Source organism: Sus scrofa, chromosome 6 (assembly GCF_000003025.6).
Source record: "Sus scrofa isolate TJ Tabasco breed Duroc chromosome 6, Sscrofa11.1, whole genome shotgun sequence".
Taxonomy (NCBI): domain Eukaryota; kingdom Metazoa; phylum Chordata; class Mammalia; order Artiodactyla; family Suidae; genus Sus; species Sus scrofa.
The window spans coordinates 59,465,748-59,484,264 of NC_010448.4; the positions used below are offsets into that span (position 1 = coordinate 59,465,748).

At 55.1% G+C, this 18,517-nt stretch overlaps 1 protein-coding gene across 2 annotated transcripts in view; it reads left to right on the forward strand.

Annotated features, from left to right (window-relative positions):
* Window positions 2,542-18,517, forward strand: part of BRSK1 (BR serine/threonine kinase 1) — a 30,774-nt gene continuing 14,798 nt past the window's right edge. Inside the window, exons 1-10 of one of the 2 annotated variants that reach the window (XM_021094996.1) lie at window positions 2,542-3,042; window positions 4,506-4,600; window positions 4,694-4,779; window positions 6,827-6,967; window positions 11,121-11,237; window positions 11,317-11,350; window positions 11,433-11,501; window positions 16,959-17,105; window positions 17,576-17,607; window positions 17,953-18,123. In XM_021094996.1, the coding sequence (XP_020950655.1) occupies window positions 2,907-3,042; window positions 4,506-4,600; window positions 4,694-4,779; window positions 6,827-6,967; window positions 11,121-11,237; window positions 11,317-11,350; window positions 11,433-11,501; window positions 16,959-17,105; window positions 17,576-17,607; window positions 17,953-18,123 (1,028 nt within the window). In that variant the 5' untranslated portion in view covers window positions 2,542-2,906. Of the gene's footprint in view, window positions 3,043-3,879; window positions 4,245-4,505; window positions 4,601-4,693; window positions 4,780-6,826; window positions 6,968-11,120; window positions 11,238-11,316; window positions 11,351-11,432; window positions 11,502-16,958; window positions 17,106-17,575; window positions 17,608-17,952; window positions 18,124-18,517 lie in introns of those variants that run through there. The other variant, XM_021094997.1, reaches the window with a different exon arrangement.

The window sequence follows — 18,517 nt, forward strand, 5'->3', positions numbered from 1 at the left end:
GAATATGTAAGGCAACATATTTGCATGTTCTAGAAATTAGGATGTGGACATCTTTGGGGGCCCAGTATCCAGCCTACTATATATATATACTATGTACACTGACGTACAAGTCCCTCTATCTACAATACTATTTACATATATTATTATACATCATACCATATAATATGTATGTACATATAACATGTCATTGTATATGACATGACATTTTTATACCTGTGATAGAATGGTAGCCTAGATGAGAACACCTCAGAGTTACCCTACAAAAGCGATAGCCTTTCCAATGACCTGTAAGAAGGGTGATAGTATAACTTTCCATCCATAGCAGGACACACAGAGTGACAACGAATCCTATTAATTATTCCAGAATAGGAGTTCCCATCGTGGCTCAGTGGCTAACGAATCCGACTAGGAACCATGAGGTTGAGGGTTCGATACCTGGCTTCGCTCAATGGGTTAAGGATCTGGCGTTGTTGCCGTGAACTGTGGTGTAGGTCGCAGACGTGGCTTGGATCATGCATTGCTGTGGCTCTGGTGTAGGCCGGCAACTACAGCTCTAATTCGACCCCTAGCCTGGGAACCTCCATATGCCGCAGGTGCGGCCCTAGAAAAAGGCAAAAAAAAATAATAATAATAATAATTCCAGAATACCAGCCATAAACCAGACCAGAGGGTCACGCTGCTTCTAAGGCCCTATGTGATCTGCCTCCTCATCTCATCGCCTTCCGACCACCCTGGCCCTTCCACTTTCCGATAACACACCAGGCACACACCTGCCACAGGGCCTTTGCACAGCTGTTTCCTCTGCCTGGAAGGCTCCTGACACTTTATCCACCTGCCTCTGAGGCGCCTCTTCCCTCAATGTCCCTTCGTGGCGGAGGCTTCTCGGCACTATGTGCAAAGTCACATCCTGCTCAACTTACACTCCCCGTCCCCCTTCCCTGCCCTCGTCGCCTCTGCATCCCCCATGGCGACTCTGTAACATATCTTGTGTTTTGATCATTTCTCACCTGCCTCATCCTTTGCAGGGGGAGCTCCCCAGGACAGGGATCTTGGTTGACTTGGCTCACTGCTCTACCCTCACCACTTGGAAGAGCACGTGGCTCAGATTTGGCACTCATGGTAGATTCACGGAATGAACGTGCTTGACCAGCGGACTTAAGGCTCACGGGTACGCTCTATAGGCGATTTGGGCATGACACGGGTGCCTGACAGAGCCAAATTATGTGGAAGTCTGGCTGTGCACAGGTCCATGGATGGGCAGTGGAGCAGACAGTATATTGCAGCCCGTGTGAAGATCTGGGGGAGGCTGTGTTGGGCACAAGGAAGAGACAGGGACCTGAAAAAAAAAATACACAGGGGCCTCAAGGGCTTCTGGAAGTTTCTCTGTAGGAGGATGGAGGATCCTAAATGGACATGTGGATCCAAGATGATCTAAAAACATGCACCCTGGCCTGTGGGTGGCTAGGGGACCCTGATGCTTGTGGGGAAAGGGGGCCTGGGTGGGCAGCTTGGGGGTCTGGAGAGACAGAGATGAGTCTTGGATCAGCAAAGCCCCCAGTTCTTTCCCTCTGCCTCCCCCATCCTCTGCCCTCCAATCTGTGCCATCTCCCCCCAGCTTCTAGCCCTTCACCTCTGTGTACCCCCCATCTTTTGCGGTCCCCGCCTCTGTTCCTCTTTGTCTCTCTTTGTCTGTCTCCAGCTCTCCTTCTACCTGGCTCTGTTTTGTTCTCTGCCGCCCCCAGCCCCGTGCCCCTTTCCAATGCTCCCTCAGGTGGTTTTCCTCCTGCTCTCTGACCCCGCATCCTTTCCCTGCCCTCTCCCCCGCTGTGCCTCGCCTGTGACATCTTGCCCCTCTCTGCCCCATCCCTCTCTTTTTCTCCATTTCTCTCCCCCACTGCTCTGTCTCTCTCGGCTGTCCCCTCCTTTCCTTAAGGTCTCTCCCCGTCTCTGGCTCTGTTTTCTGGGTTCGTCTCTTCCCATCTGTCTCTCCATGGCTCCCTGCCTCCTTTCTCCCGCAACACCCTGTCTCTCCAGCTCTCTTGCCTCCGTCTCCATCTCTGTCTCTGGGTTTCTCCACCTCCCTGTCTCTCTGTCCCCCTGCTCTCCTTTCCTTCTTTCTCTCCTGTCTCTGCCCACCTGGACGTGTGCCCCAATCTCCCTCTTTCGCCCCAGCCCTGTTTCTGCTGGGCTCCATTTCCCCCCACCCCCCACCCCGCCGCGGTCCGTCTCTTTTCCCAACTCGACTCGGATGGATTTCATTTCCCTTTGTGTAGCTCCAGCTCTGCCCCTGCCTCGCTGCGCCGCATCGCTCTCCCTCCATCCTGTCTCCTGCATCCTTCCATCCCTCCCAGCATCCTCCCACCTCCTCGCCATCCCTCCAGCTCCCAGGCCCGCCCCCTGCCCCGCTCCCCCCTCCCCCCTCCGAAAGGGTTAACTTTGGGGAAGGGCCCGGAGTCCCCGGATGGTGATGTCAGCGTGCCGGAGAGAAAGGACGAGGTGGCGGGGGGAGGCGGAGAGGAGGAGGAGGCGGAGGAGAGAGGGCGCGTGGGGGGGCGGGGGGACCTCGGCCTGCAGCATCCGCCGGCCCGCACCTCAGACCCCCCCGGCGGGGGGAGGCGCAGGAAGAGAGGGGCCGGCCAGAGAAGGCCTGGGGAGGGGGGGCCGCGCAGCCCCCCCCGGGCCATGCTGACTCCCGGGGCCTGACCCCCCCGGGCCAGCCCCCCCTCCCCCAGCTTCGCGGCCCGCCGACTGGGGGGGCCCGGCCCAGCCCCCTGGGGACCCCCGGAGAGGTGGGGGGCAGCCGGGGGGGCCGGGACGGAGCGGTCGCCGGCCCCCACCGGAGGGACGGGGCTACCGGCCGCAGGGGGGGCGGCCGGGGGGCCGGTCGGGCCGGTACCAAGGGCATCATGTCGTCTGGGGGCAAGGAGGGGGGCGGGGGCTCCCCCGCCTACCACCTCCCGCACCCACACCCACACCCACCCCAGCACGCCCAATATGTGGGCCCCTATCGGCTGGAGAAGACGCTGGGCAAAGGGCAGACAGGTGAGCCAGGGGAGGCGACACCGGGGGCCGGGGGCGAGGGGAGATGAGGGGCAGAGGGCGGGACTCCTGGGGATTCAAACGGCAAAGGCTGGCTACCCAGACCCCTGAGAGAAGGGACTCGGGATCTAGACTGCCTGGTCCCCACGATGGAGGTGGGTGAGGGCTCAGACTCTGGGGTCCTGGGGAGGAGGAGGCCCGGGGATCAGAGCTCCTGGGGGAAGGTGCTAGGGCCCAAAGGTGTGTGTGGGGGGGTTCTGGGACCACAGTGGGAAAGGGAGGCGGGCCTGCAGCCAGGATCCAGGCCAGGAGCTGAGGTCCTTGCTGCAGTACAGCCGCAGGCTGGGGTGAGGTGCGAGATGAGGGTGCGCCGCGGGAAGCTTCTTCCCTCTGCACGGACCTCTGGCCGAGGAGGGCCTCTGTCCTGGGGAGGGGGACAGGGGAAGTAAGGCTGGGGTCATGGGCTATAGCATTCTGACCCCTCTGCAGCATCCTGGCTCAGGGTGGGCACCAGGACTGGAGAGGTAGAAAGGTGAATTCAGGAGGCAGATCCCTTGGCGGTGGCTGTGGACGTGCAGGCGGGGGTCTTTTCGCTCTGACCTCTCTCCTGCCCGGTGGGAGGTGGGTGTAAGAGGGAGCTGAACACCTGTGTCCTGGTCAGGAAGTTCAGGATTGAGCCTCTGGTCTCTATGAAGCTGAGGGCCAGGCCCGGGAAAGGGTCAGACCCCATATCCTAGTGCCAAAAGTGTGAAGGTGTTGTTGACCTGATTCCTGAGTTGTGGGGAAGGAAGGGGTTGCAGGCCTGCCTTTGGGGGTCTGAGGGCGGAGGGGCTGGGCATCTGAACTCCTGGGTCTGTGGCTTTGGGGCTTTCCCTTGGGGAGGGGGCACACTCAGGGTTTGCATGTTCCCAGCTGCAACTGTTATGAAACGAGCAAAGAAGGGGATGGAGAGGCCGGGGTTTGAGAGGAAGTGGAGGAGGATGGTCTGGGAGAAGGGCAATCATAAGATTATATTCCTTGGGAGACATGGTGTCTCTGGAAGATGAAAGGGCAGAGAGATCAAGGAAGTGATGGCTTGAGAGAGAGAGAGAGAGAGGTTTGTTTGAAGGAGGCAGACTGGAGAACACAGAACTCTGGAGACTCAGGCAAGAATATGTGAAGAGATGGACTTAAAAACGGGCACAGCAGGAGGATGGAGCCTCAGGGTGAGACTCAAGGGTGGCTGTGGAGGGAGGGGAGGCAGGTAGGTGGATGGACAATCGGGGAGCAGGAAGAGAACTGTGTTTTGTGGAAATTGTGGCTGCCAGCCCCCAGGAGTTCAGGTCCAGGTGATTCAAGCCACCATTAAACAGCCAGCAGGGAAAGGAGGAGGAGATGGGGTGTCTGGGGAGGGGGGCTGCTTAGGAGACAGAAGCAGGGAGAATGATCTGGCCACACACCCCACATTTTGAATCCCACTCCCCCAGGTCTGGTTAAACTTGGGGTGCACTGCATCACGGGCCAGAAGGTCGCCATCAAGATCGTGAACCGGGAGAAGCTGTCCGAGTCGGTGCTGATGAAGGTGTGCTGTGCTCCAGGGGAGCAGGGACCCTCTGGGGCTGCGGGCAGGTGGGAGGGAGGGAGGCCACGCTGACCTCCGTTCCTTTTCCTGCAGGTGGAGCGGGAGATCGCCATCCTGAAACTCATTGAACACCCACACGTCCTCAAGCTCCACGACGTCTACGAGAACAAGAAATATTTGTAGGTATTTATAGACACCCAGCCCCAATGCGCCCTCCCCAAGTTCCTAGGGTGGCACATTTCCAGAAACAAGGCATGGAGGGGCCTGGGGACACTTGAGCTCTCCTAGCGGGGCCACTGAAGGGCCAGTCCCTTCTCTACTGCATAAGTACAAAACCCCCCACAATGTACTCATAATCTTCCTTGTTCCCACACTGACCTGGCCTGACACTAAGGGCTTATCGTACCCCAACAACAGGACAGCTAAGCCTGAGCCATCCAGATTGGGGGACAGAGACTGATCCCTCCTCCTTCCTCTCCAGCCCCAGTCCCTCCCCCTACTGCATTGCAGGGAACTCTCTGCACTGGCTAATCTGGATGCCGTCAGCAAGACTCAACTTGCCAAGAGCAGATCCCCATCCCCTTTGCCAGGGCAAGGGGGCCTAGCAGAGCCCCAGGACCAGGAAACCCTGCCTCTTCCTAAACGCTCTCTCTGGAGCATTGGAGGCTCCCCTCCTCTCCCAGCATAACTCTGGGGGCTATGACTAGACACCCCAACAATGGGTCTCCCTAAGAGTTCTAAGTCTGTGTCTCCAAGTCGATTACCCCCCAGGATGGATGGGGGTGAGGTCCAGCTGTCCTGGCTCCAGACAATAGGCCTTTGTCTGGACTCTGGTGACCCAAGGGACAGCTGGGCTGGGCAATGGGAGAGGGAACAACCCCTTGCCCCTACCACACAGTCCCCAGGATGAACTGACTCCAGCACCCATCCGATGCTAGGGCGGATTTCCCCAGGCAGGAAACTGCCCTGGCCCCAGGTGCTCATGGGAATTGTAGTCCTGCAGCTTCCCCAGGTGTGGTGGCAGGGAGGGGCCGCTGCTGCAGATTGGTGGAGCAGTCACTCTCGCACCACCATCCTTGTCGGGAGAGAGGGCCCATGGGAGTTTATGCTTCACAGAGGAACCTCAGCCTTCCAAGAGCTTGTAGGAATTGAGCTTTTGTTTTCCAGGGGCTGATGGGAGTTAGAGATTTAGCCTCCCAGGGCCTGATGGAATTTGGAGTCTTTAGCATCCAGGTGGCTGATGGGAACTAGGCATCTCTGTGCCCCAGAGGCTTATGGGAGTTGGGAGTGTTTAACCTCTCAGGAACTGAAGGCAGTTGTAGTCTTTTCCTTCACCCAAGCTGACTGAAGTTGATGTAAAGACAATCATTATCGCCAAGAAGTGATGGGACGTCAATTCTCGGGATGTCCCAGAAGCTTACGGGAACAGGAAGCTTGGCTTTCCTGGGGCTAATGGGAGTAGGTGGGGGGGTGAAGGAGTCTTTATTTCCCAGAGTCCTGTGAGAATTGGGGTCTCCTTCCTCCAGGTGCTAGTGAAGTTCCCTTATCTCCTGCAACAACTAGGTCAAAGTATTAATACTGAAGTTGACATGGAGTTGGGGCTGCCCAAGGCTGATGGGAATTGAATTTGGGCTTCCCAGAGGCTGATGGGAATTAGAGTCTCTCCCTCTCAAGGCCTGATGGGAATTGGAGTCTTAACCTCCCAGGGGCTGAGGGGAATTGGAGTCTTTACCTCCCAGGATGATGGGAGTCATAGTCTGGACCTCACAGAAGCTGACCGTTGAATTGGTATACACTGCAAATGTCACTGCCCAAGATTAGATTAGAATTCCTTTATCTGCATCCCAGAAACTACTGAGAATGAGAACTTTGGCTTCCCCGAGGGCTGATGGAAATGGGAGGCTTTGTTTCCTAGGGGCCTGTGAGAAGTGGGATCTCTGACCTCCAGGTACTTATGGAATTGTCTTATCTCCTGAGAACAACTGTGATTCAAAGTGTACCCCAGGGGTTGACCTGCTGACCAGGGCTAATGGGAATTGAGTTTCTGCTTCTCAGTTCACACTAATGGGAATTGGAGATTGCCCCTCCCAGGGACTCGTGAGGGTCGGGGTTCTCTGCCTCCAGGGCCCAATGGCATTGAGGTCTTGTGCTGCTGGAAGAGGGAGACCAGGCTCTTTGGTCCTCCACATGCCCCTTCCAGCCCTCTGCCCCCTCCTTGTTCCCCAGGTACCTGGTTCTGGAGCATGTGTCTGGAGGGGAGCTGTTTGACTACCTAGTCAAGAAGGGGAGACTGACCCCCAAGGAGGCCCGGAAGTTCTTCCGCCAGATCGTGTCGGCGCTGGACTTCTGCCATAGCTACTCCATCTGGTGAGGGGGCAGCTTGAGGGGAGGCAGGCCTCGGGAGCACTTGGCAGGGTGACCGAAGCCAGTGCGGTGTGGCCTCCAAACAAATCGTTCACCCCTTTTTTTCAAAATTGAGATATAATTTACCCATCATAAAATTCACCCCACTAAAGAGTATAATTCTATAGTTTTTAATGTATCCAGTGTTGTGCATCACTGCTACGAAGTTTTAGAACGTTTTCATCACCCCTAAAACCATCACCCTGTACCCATTAAGCAGTCACCTGTCCACACTGCAGCCCTGGGTAACCACTAAGCTACCTCTGTCTTTATGGATTTACCTATTCTGGACATTTCCTATAAATGGAATCACACTATATGTGGTGTTTTGGGCCTGGCTTTCATTTAGCAAAATGTTTTCACGGTTCATCCATGTTTAGTATGTATCAGGACCTCATTCCTTTTCATAACTGAATAATATTCTATTGTGTGGATGTGCCATGTTTTCTTTCATTACTCACCAGTAGATGGACATTTTGGTGGTTTTTTCTTTTTGGCCCTTATGAGTGATGTGGACATATGAACATTCACGTTCAAGTTTTGGTGTGTACCTACCTATGTTTTCAATTCTCCTGGGAATATGCCTAAGATTAGAATTGTTGGGTCATTTGGGAACTCCATGGTTAGCTTTTTAAGAAATGAGAGCTCCCGTTGTGGCTCAGGAGGTTATGAATCTGACTAGTATCCATGAGGATGCAGGATTGATCCCTGGCCTCACTCACTGGGTTAAGGATCTGGCATTGCCATGAGCTTGTGGTGTAGGTCCTAGACGTGGCTTGGATCTCATGTTACTGTGATTGTGGCACAGGCTAGCAGCTGCAGCTCTGATTTGACTCCTAGGTGGGAATTTCCATATGCCATGGCGTGGCCCTAAAAAAAAGAGAAAATGCCAGACCGTTTTCCAAAGCAGCTCTATCACTCAACATCCCTACCAGCAGTCTATGAGGGTTCCGGTCTCTTGTCAACCCTTGTTATCTGATTTTTTGATTATAGCCATCCTAGTGTGTGTGAAATGGTATCTCATTGTGGTTTTGATGGGCATGTCCCTGATGGTTAATGATGCAGAGCATCTTGGCATGTGCAATTGACCGTTTGTATATCTTCCTTGGAGAAATGTCTATCCAGATCCTTTGCCCATTTTTTTTTTTTTTTTTTTTTGGTCTTTTTGCCATTTCTAGGGCCACTCCCGCAGCATATGGATGTTCCCAGGCTAGGGGTCTAATCAGAGCTGTAGCCGCCGGCCTACACTAAAGCCACAGCAACGCCAGATCCAATCCACGTCTGTGACCTACACCACGGCTCACGGCAGTGCTGGATCCCCAACCCACTGAGCAAGGCCAGGGATCGAACCCACAACCTCATGCTTCCTAGTCGGATTCGTTAACCACTGAGCCACAATGGGAACTCCTCTTTGCCCATTTTTAATTGAATCATTCATCTTTGTGTTATTGAGTTGTAAGAGTTCTTTATTCTAGGAACAAGGGATAACTCTAGGAATAATACCTACTAGTAAGAGTTACTTATTCTAAGATCAAAGCTTTTTTTTTTTAGGGCTGAACCTGCAGCATACGGAAGATCCTGGGCTAGGGGTTGAATTGGAGCTGCAGTCGCTGGCCTATGCCACAGCCATGGCAACATGGGATCCAAGCTGCATCCTCAACCTACACCACAACTTGCAGCAACACCGGGTCCTTAACCCACTTAGTGAGACCAGGGATCAAACCTGCGTCCTCATGGATACTAGCGGGTTCTTTTTTTTTTTTTTCCTGGGCCACACCCACGGCACATGGAGGTTCCCAAGCTAGGGGTCGAATCAGAGCTACAGCTGGCGGCCTACACCACAGCCACAGCAACGCTGGATCCTTAACCCACTGAGTGAGGCCAGGGATCAAACACACAACCTCATGGTTACTAGTGGGATTCATTTCCACTGCACTACAATGGGAACTCCATTAGTCGAGTTCTTAACCAGCTGAGCCACAATGGGAACTCCAGACCAAATCTTTTATCACATGTATATTTTTTGGAGTTCCTGCTGTGGCACAGTGGGTTAAGGATCCTGTGTTGCTGCAGCTGTGGTATAGGTTTCAGCTCCAGCTTGGATTCAAGCCCTGGCCCAGGCACTTCCATGTGCCACAGCTGTGGCCATTTTAAAAAAATGTATATTTGTGAAGTATTTTCCCCCCATCTGTGACATACCTTTGCATTTTTATAACAATATCTCGTGAAAGGCAAAAGTTTAAAATTTTGATGAATTCCAATTTGTTGATTTTTTTCTTTTACAGTTCATGCTTTTTCTGTCCTATTTAAGAAATCTTTGCCCGGGCGTTCCCGTCGTGGCGCAGTGGTTAACGAATCCAACTAGGAACCATGAGGTTGCGGGTTCGATCCCTGCCCTTGCTCAGTGGGTTGACGATCCGGCGTTGCCGTGAGCTGTGGTGTAGGTTGCAGACTCGGCTCGGATCCCGCGTTGCTGTGGCTCTGGCGTAGGCCGGTGGCTACAGCTCTGATTCAACCCCTAGCCTGGGAACCTCCATATGCCGCGGGAGCGGCCCAAGAAATAGCAACAATAACAACAACAACAACAACAAAAAAAGGCAAAAGACAAAAAAAAAAAAAAAAAAAAAGAAATCTTTGCCCAATTCAGGGTCGCTAAAATTTCCTCCTATGTTTTCTTCTAGAAGTTGTTTAGTTTTAGCTCTTGCATTTAGGCCTGAGATCCTTTTTAAGTTAAGTGGGGTAAAGGTTGAGGGTCCTTTTTTTTTTTTTTTTCCACATGAACGTCCATATGAAAAGACCCTTCTTTATTAAATTGCTTTCAGCTCTCAAAACAAGATATTAAGTATGCACCACTTTAATGATTAATTAAGGTGCATAGTAGATGCCTCCAGTTCGTCTTTCGGCCTCATCTGATTGCACACCTCCCGCTCTGGGGTAGGGATTGGAGACGGGGTGGGCATCAGGCTCGGGGGCTGTGATTTGGGAGAAAGCTTGGTGATGAAAAGGCTGCCCATTTAAATTGTCAACACCTCCCTTTGACAACATAGTGTCAAGATTCTGACATTAAAAACACTGGCCTCCAGGGGGCGATAGTCAACACATTTAATGCATTTGACCCAGTTAAGGACCGCTTCCAACAGAAACTGTAGAACCTTCCGCCCCACCTCTTCCTAGACATTAACTGGTACAGCCTGAGGAGTTGGGGGGGGGGGCAGCCTGAAAGAGAGAGGAAGCAGTGTCGGGCTTGGGGTGGCAGTAATTTTTTATCATTCAATATGGAAATATTTGAATATTTTTGTGTTTTGTCTTTTTGCCTTTTCTAGGGCCGCTCCCGTGGCACATGGAGATTCCCAGGCTAGGGGTCTAGTTGGAGCTGTAGCCGCCGGCCTACGCCACAGCCACAGCAAGGCCGGATCCTTCACCCACTGAGCAAGGCCAGGGATCAAATCCGCAACCTCATGGTTCCTACTCGGATTCATTCACCACTGCACCATGACGGGAACTCCGGAAATATTTGAATATTTTAAAAGCCAGCTCAGTATCAACCCTGCTTACCTCAAAATATCTCACTTCGGAGTTCCCGCTGTGGCTCAGTACGTTAATGACCTGGCTTGTCTCTGGAGCCTCGGGTTCAATCCCCAGCCCGGCACCGTGGGTTAAGGACCTGGTGTTGCCGCTGCTGTGACATAGGTTGCAGCTCCGGCTTGGATTCGATCCCTGGCCTGGGAACTTCCATATGCCACAGGTTTGGCCCAAAAAGAAAAATCAAAACAAAACAAAACCTCACTTCACACATATTCAGATAGGGGTGGATAAAGTGTTACAGCGTCTGGGTGTCCTACAAATCGTCCAGTGGGGGCAGGAGAGCATTATATACATGGAGTGGGGGGATGGACAAAGATTCGCCCGGAGCCGATGAGGCGTGAAGCTCCGGGGTGGGTGCGCGGGGCTTCCTGCGTTCCTGTCTCTCCTTTGGGGCAGGTCTGAAAACGTCCCTAATTAGCAGTTTCCAGACACGTCCCCCTCGGAGAGACAGTGCGTGGGGCCCGGGCCTCCCCGAAGAGTGCAGAGCCCTGAGCCTCCCCCCGCCCCCCCCCCCATCCTGGTCCTGTCTCAGCCACAGAGACCTGAAGCCCGAGAACCTGCTTTTGGATGAGAAAAACAACATCCGCATCGCGGACTTCGGCATGGCGTCCCTGCAGGTGGGGGACAGCCTCCTGGAGACCAGCTGTGGGTGAGTGGGGCCCCCCCCCGTGCCCCCGGGGAGAGGGGGTAGCAGCTGGCCGGAGGCTCACACCGCCTCTCTCCCGCAGGTCCCCCCACTACGCGTGTCCGGAGGTGATCAAGGTGAGCGCGGGCAGGTGGAGGGCAGAGGCGGCGGGTGGGGGCCTGCGGAGACGCCATCATGGCTGGGGCTTCTCCCTTCCAGGGGGAGAAGTACGATGGCCGGCGGGCGGACATGTGGAGCTGCGGCGTCATCCTCTTCGCCCTGCTGGTGGTAAGCGCGCCTGGCCTCTCCTGCCCTGTTCTAGAACAGTCCTGCCCGGGGGAAGCATAGAAGGCTGAGTTCCAGCCTCACCTCAGGGGTGGTCCCCCAAACGTTGAACTGGTGCCTGGAAGGTGGGGGTGCATCTTCACCAATAGGGTGAAATCCTGGGCAACCCCCTCTGAGCCTGGAGCTAACCATTCAGTCACAGAACTGCAGGATCATCCAGAGGGACCCCTGGAAGGAGGTGGGGCAGCCAGGAGCCCTTGGAGTGTGGCTCTTTGCTCACAGATCCTGGGTTATTACGACGTGTAATGACTAGGAGAACCAGACTGGGGCATATTGGCCCAGCTTCTACCACAGGGCCTTTGCACCTGCTCTTCTGTCTGCCTGGCTCTCTCTTCCATCCCTGCTAGCCTTGCTGCTCACCTAGCTAGTGTCTAGACTTCTTAGAGCCCTAAGCTCAGTTGTCACCCTTCCGAAAAGGCCCCCCCACCCCCGTGAGGTCAGATTTCCCTCATGGGCAGCTTTGGGCTCTCTGCTTCCTGGCAGCTACCAGAGCTGTCATTGTGTGTGGAACACCTTGAGGGGTGTCTCCCTTCCCTTGTATATCATAAGCTCCTTTCTGGGGGTGCTACATGCACGGCATGTGGAAGTTCCCAGGCCAGGGATCGAACCCGCACCACAGCTATAACCAGAGCCACAGCAGGGACAACACCAGGTCCCTAACCCACTGAGCCACCAGGGAACTCCTATCATAAGCTCTCTGACGTCAGGACCTACGTCTAGGGCTTTTGTCTTTATATACTGGCTCATGGCTCTGACTCCTAGTGAACTGGCACCTGGTGAGCCCGCGATCAACACACGGGACATGAATAAATCTGCGGTTGGCTCTAGGCCAGGCACTGTTCCAGCTCGTTATCCCGTGTCACTCTCCCAATAACCCCAGAGGGGGAGCAACTGGCCCGCAGCACACAGCTGGCCAGTGGCAGGCCTGGGGTCAGCATTTGCCCTCTTAACCACTAGCCTCTGTGACACCGAAAGGGCTGAGCCACCTGGGTGCTGCCTTCCTGGGACTCATTTCCTGTAGGGAGACTAGGAGAGCACCTCGGAGGCTGGCTAAAAACATTCCAGACCTGAGGTCCTGTCGTGGCTCAGTGGTTAACGAATCTGACTAAGAACCATGGGGTTGCGGGATCGAGCCCTGGCCTCGCTCAGTGGGTTAAGGATCCAGTGTTGAAGACATGAGCTGTGGTGTAGGTCGCAGACACGTCTCGGATCCCGCATTGCTGTGGCTCTGGCGTAGGCCGGCAGCTAAAGCCCTGATTAGACCTCTAGCCTGGGAACCTCCATATGCCGGGGGAGCGGCCCCAGAAAAGGCAAAAAGACCAAAAAAAAAAAAAAAAAAATTCCAGACCTGAGGTCCTGTCGTGGCTCAGTTGGTTACGGACCCAACTGGTGTCCACAGGGATGCGGGTTCCATCTGTGAGCGGTGTCGGGTCCCACATGGCGTAGGTTGCAGCTGTAGCTCTGATTCAGCTCCTAGCCTGGGAACGTCCAGAGGGTGCAGCCCTAAAAAGCAAAAAAAAAAAAAAAAAAAAAATCCAGAGTTCCCTTCACAGCTCAGCGATTAACGAACCCAGCTAGAGTCCATGAGGATACAGGTTGGATCCCTCACTCAGGGGGTTAAGGATCTGGCGTTGCCGTGAGCTGTAGTGTAGGTCACAGACGTGGCTCGGATCCCTTGTGGCTGTGGCTGCGGTGTAGGCTGGTAGCGTAGCTCCGATTCGACCCCTAGCCTGGGAACTTCCATATGCCGCGGGTGTGGCCCTAAAAAAAAATTCCAGACCTGAGTTTCTCTGTACTTGGTGATCATTCTGGAGCCTGTCCAGTGGCGTTCAGATCCCTGCTCTGCACCCCTCGAGCGAGCACGTCCTTTTCCTTCTCCATGCCTCAGCTTCCTCATCTGCACAATGGGTGTCATTGCAGTACCTGTCACTGTGGCTTAGGCCCTTTGAGCTGTAGCAAACCATGGTCCTTCGTAGCGGCTGGTTGTTACAGCTGCGGATTCCGTGTTTGTGAATGAGCTGAGCGGCTGAAGTTTATTTATACCCAGTGCTGTCTGCGCCATCAAGGATACTCTGGGATGTGCAGCGTCGGGGGGGAATGTCAGTTCTCGACACGCACGTCTCCGGCTGAGCTGGAGCAGGGCGTGTGGGCTGTGTCCTCGGAACCAAGTGTCCTGGCTGGGGTCTCTTGAGTGCCCTGTCTTTGGCTTTCGGGGGCTCGTGGTTGATGGTGATCTTGCTGATTCAAATGACGCTAGACGTCGGGGCTGCAGTGCGGTTTTGTGGTTCCCGCACAAGGAGCCTGTCTCCGGCCTTGCGGAGAAAACGCGAGTCCGATCAGCTTCACTCAGGCGTGAGTTACCGTGTTGTTGGTCGTGAGTTCCATGTTAACAAATCCTACGGAGGAATAGAATGAGGGGTCTGTGCTTAGGCTGCGGTCACGAAAGTGCCATAGACGTGGTGGCTTGAGCAGCAAACATTTATTGCTTGTGCTCTGGGGGCTGGGAAGTCCCACATCATGGTGCCAGCGGATCGATCCCGTGTCTGGCTATGGCCTGCATCCTGCCTGTAGACAGCTGCCTTTCACCCATCCCCACCCTCATGACCTCATCTCAACCAAACGACCTCCCAGAAGCCCCCCACCTCCAAACACCATCTCCTTGGGAGTTAGGGCTTCAACGTATGACCTCTGGAAGATCACATACATGCAGTCCATCAGAGCGCCTTCAAACAGAAACACACATGAGGAGCTCCCGCTGGGGCTCAGTGGTTAATGAACCTGACTCATATCCACGAGGACACAGGTCCATCCCTGGCCTCGCCTGGTGGGTTACGCATCCAGCGTTGCCGTGAGCTGTGGTGTAGGACACACATGCGGCTTGGATCCGGCATGGCTGGGGCTGTGGCTGTGGCTGTGGCTGGCCAGCCACTACAGCTCTGATTGGACCCCTAGCCTGGGAACCTCCGCATGCCTTGGGTGTGGCCCTAAAAAGACCCCAAAAAAACCCAAACACAGGAAACAAGGTCACATCTTGATCGTTGACAAAAATATCATGACCAGAGGCTCACGGGAAGCTCTGCGTTTTTCCTGCGGGAGCCAGGATTCAGTATTTGCTAACAGTGTTTGCAGCAACGTCAGAGCACACGACTACCATAAATAGCAAGAATGAACTGCACTGTGTTATATATACTTTTAAATCCATGCGGTAGCTCTTCCTGGCAGGACCCTCATCTCCACTGCATAGAGGAGAGGAAATTGAGGCCCAGGGCCAGAATGACAGGCTCCCAGACCCCCAGACCTGCATCCTGGGGTGCCCGCTCCCCAGCTCCCCCACCCGGCACCCTGCCTTTTCTGTGCCCAGACCTCCGGTGCCAGGGGCAGCTGGCAACGCCTGGAAGGGCCCCTCCGAGACTCACACGGTCACCCTTGCAAGTCTTCATCCAGCATCAGCTCCCCTGAGAGCCCGTCCCCAACGCCCAGCTCCCCTCACTGTCCTCTTGCCAGGCTTCGGGCTTCGTGATGCCTCATCACATGCGTTCCCCGTCTCATGTGATGCGCCATTTGTTCGCGGGCTGCTTCCCCACTAGAATGCAAACTCTGAGCATTCGGCCACCAACCAGTGCTTATTAATTACTGTGCCAGGCCCTGTTCTAGGTGAAGCCTGTGGGGACAGGGCTCTGGTCTCATCCCCAGCTCCATGCCTCTTGGGAGACAGCAGGGGCGCCCTCAGTGGTTGGATAAGGAAATACAGCTAACACGGCAAAGACCAACAAGGTATCAGGTCTTCTCACCTCCTGCCCATCCCTGGAGGGGGGCACTCTTGCTGGCCATTGCTATTTTTGGAGAAGTGGTAGGACTCTCCCAAGGTCCTGCGGCTCTAAGCAGCACAGCACGGATTCTCCATGTGGCAGCCTGCACCAAGACTCTTAATTTTTTGTTTTGTTTGGTTTTTCAGGACTGCACCCACGGCATATGGAAGTTCCCAGGCTAGAGGTGGAATGGGAGCTATAGTTGCCGGCCTACACCACAGCCACAGCAAGGCTGGATCCTTAGCCCATTGAGCAAGGCCAGGGATCGAACCTGCATATTCATGGATACCAGTCGGATTTGTTTTCACTGAGCCATAATGGGAACTCCAGCACCAGTACCTTTTTTTTTTTTTTTTTGGTCTTTTTAGGGCCGCAGGTGTGACATATGGAGGTTCCCAGGCTAGGGGTCCAATTGGAGCTGCAGCTGCTGGCTTAGGCCATAGCCACAGCAATGCTAGATCCGGGCCACATCTGCAATTTACACCACAGCTCACGGCAACGCCAGATCCTTAACCCAATGAGCAAGGCCAGGGATCGAACCTGCATCCTCATGGGTACCAGACAGATTCGTTCCCACTGAGCCATGACAGGAACTCCAGCACCCGGACCCTTAAGCACAGTGCCTTGGTGCCCCTGTCAGGCCAAAAGTCCCACGTGACCTGCTGACCTCTCCGTGGCTTGCAGCTGCATTGTCCCAGTCTCTGCCTCCAACTTCTCTTGACTTTTTCCTTTCCTTTCCTTTCTTCCTTTCTTTTTAGGGCCACACCGTGGCAAATGGAGGTTCCCAGGCCAGGGGTCGAATCTGAGCTGTAGCTGCCAGCCTACACCACAGCCACAGCAACGCTGGATTCTTAACCCACTGAGCGAGGCCAGGATCGAACCCCTGTCCTCTTGGATATGGGGTCTGTGCTTCCCCTCCTCTTCCAGGCCCTCCCTAAAGCCTGGAGGATGTCATCTCCAGGTCCTCAGCAGATTACATGTGCAGAGACCACCTCTGTAAACAGGGTCTCATTCTGAGGTTCCAGGTGGACATGAATGTTGGGAGGACACCATCAAACTTGCTACATATACTCCCAGATTCCGGTAGGCCCCCCGTGGCCCAGTCTGGGTCTGTGCTTGTGTCACCTCCAGCCCTGTGTCACTCCACAGCTATTACTATTTGCTCCCTTGCCAGCATCTCCCACTCTGGGGTGTGAGCTGTAGGGCCGGCAGGGGCGTTTTGTTTCCTCTAGATCCCTCACCCCTAAGCGGCACCCACCTGTGGTTGAATGAATGGATCACCCCTCCCTAACTGCGGAGAGGCTCCTTTATAGGACAGCCTCCCAGGTTGCAAGCCCAGCCTCTTAAGCGCTGTTGCCAGACTGCTCTTTGCCAAATGCTCACTCCGTGCTTCGGGGCCAGGCAGCCTTGGGTGAATTGCCGATGGCTCCCTGCCTCGGTTTCCCCATCGGTCAAGTGGACATAATAATAGCGCCCCACCTCCCCGGGGCTGGTGGTGAGGACTAAACGCGTCAGGGCCCTGAAGCGCAGAGACACTCGCCCGGGGTGTAGCAAGCCGCACGTGTAAGAGCGCCTGTTCTTTCTCTGCCAGGGGGCTCTGCCCTTCGACGATGACAACCTCCGCCAGCTGCTGGAGAAGGTGAAACGGGGCGTCTTCCACATGCCCCACTTCATTCCTCCAGACTGCCAGAGCCTCCTAAGAGGGATGATCGAAGTGGAGCCGGAGAAAAGGCTCAGCGTGAGTTGGGGGCACGCGGATGGAGGGACGGTGGGTGATGGGGACAGAATCCCTAGGGGAGTCATGAAGATGGGTTTCCAGAACCTGCCTATCAGTCCCTGGGGCTACGGCTGGGAGGGGGCTCTCTGGCCAAGCCCCACCCCTGGGTCGGGGTCCCGCCAAGCTGCCACTCCAAACTGGGGCGGAGGGAACCCCCCGCCTCACAGAGGGAAGGCGCAGGCGCACACCGGCCCTTCGGTGGGGGGGGGTCGGGGACAGGGTGCCACTGCGCATGCGGGAGATGTGGGGCGGCCGGTCCAGTCAGGCTGCGCCGCGCAGCCGCCACTAGGGGGAGACATGAGCCTCATCTTGCGCTTGGTGGGGGGGGCTCCCCAGGGACCCCCCCCAACACCACCCCATCAACTTCACTGAGCGCCTACTGTGTTCAAACGACCTCACTTCGGCTTCTCTACAACCCATGCCCTTCACAGCTGGAGCAAATTCAGAAACACCCTTGGTACCTGTGAGTATGGGGACAGTGGACATCTGGGCCCCTGGGGGAAGGGAAGGACCCCAAATATCAAGGGCCCCCAAAGGAAGGGGTGGGATGCTGAGGGTCCTAAATAAGGAGGGGGTAGGGACTTGGACTTCTGGGTACTAGGGGAGGAAGACAGAGGTAGAGGAGGCGCTGGGGCCCCCGACTCCTGGGTCTTTCTGGAGAGGGGCTGGGGGTCTAGACACCTGGGTCTGAGGGGAGAGGGGCTGGGGTCTGGACTCCTGGGTTCCCAAGAAAGGAGCAGGCCGGGACCCGGGGCCCCTGAGTCTACACTGCAGGAAATGCCCGGTTCCCAGTGATTCTTCTCCCCAGGGGTGGGAAACACGAGCCGGACCCTTGCCTGGAGCCAGCCCCAGGCCGACGGGTGGCTATGCGGAGCCTGCCATCAAACGGAGAGCTGGATCCTGACGTCCTGGAGAGCATGGCTTCACTGGGCTGCTTCAGGGACCGCGAGCGGCTGCATCGTGAGCTGCGAAGCGAGGAGTAAGACCCCCACCCTAACCCCCACCCCCACCCCCACACTCACCCTGGCCCCTCGGGGTGAGCTGCTGCAGCTCCCAGGGCAGCCGGCAGGGGGCGCGTCGGGGGTCCTTCCACGTGCAGATTTCTGCGACCTGGCGAGCTGTTGCCACAAGGGAGTGATAAGACCAGAGGAAAAAAGATGTGGTGCTGAAAAATATATTAACAAAAAAAGAAGAAGATGAGAAAAGACAAAACATAACAGATGCTAAGGCCAATGTAATGCCTCACATCATGCTAACTTATAGTAAGTGCTCAGATGTCAGTGTCATTATTACTATTATTGAGTAAAATGAGGCTGAGATGTATCCTGAAACAGAGACCATCCCTACTGATACGCAGGAGAATGGAACCACAG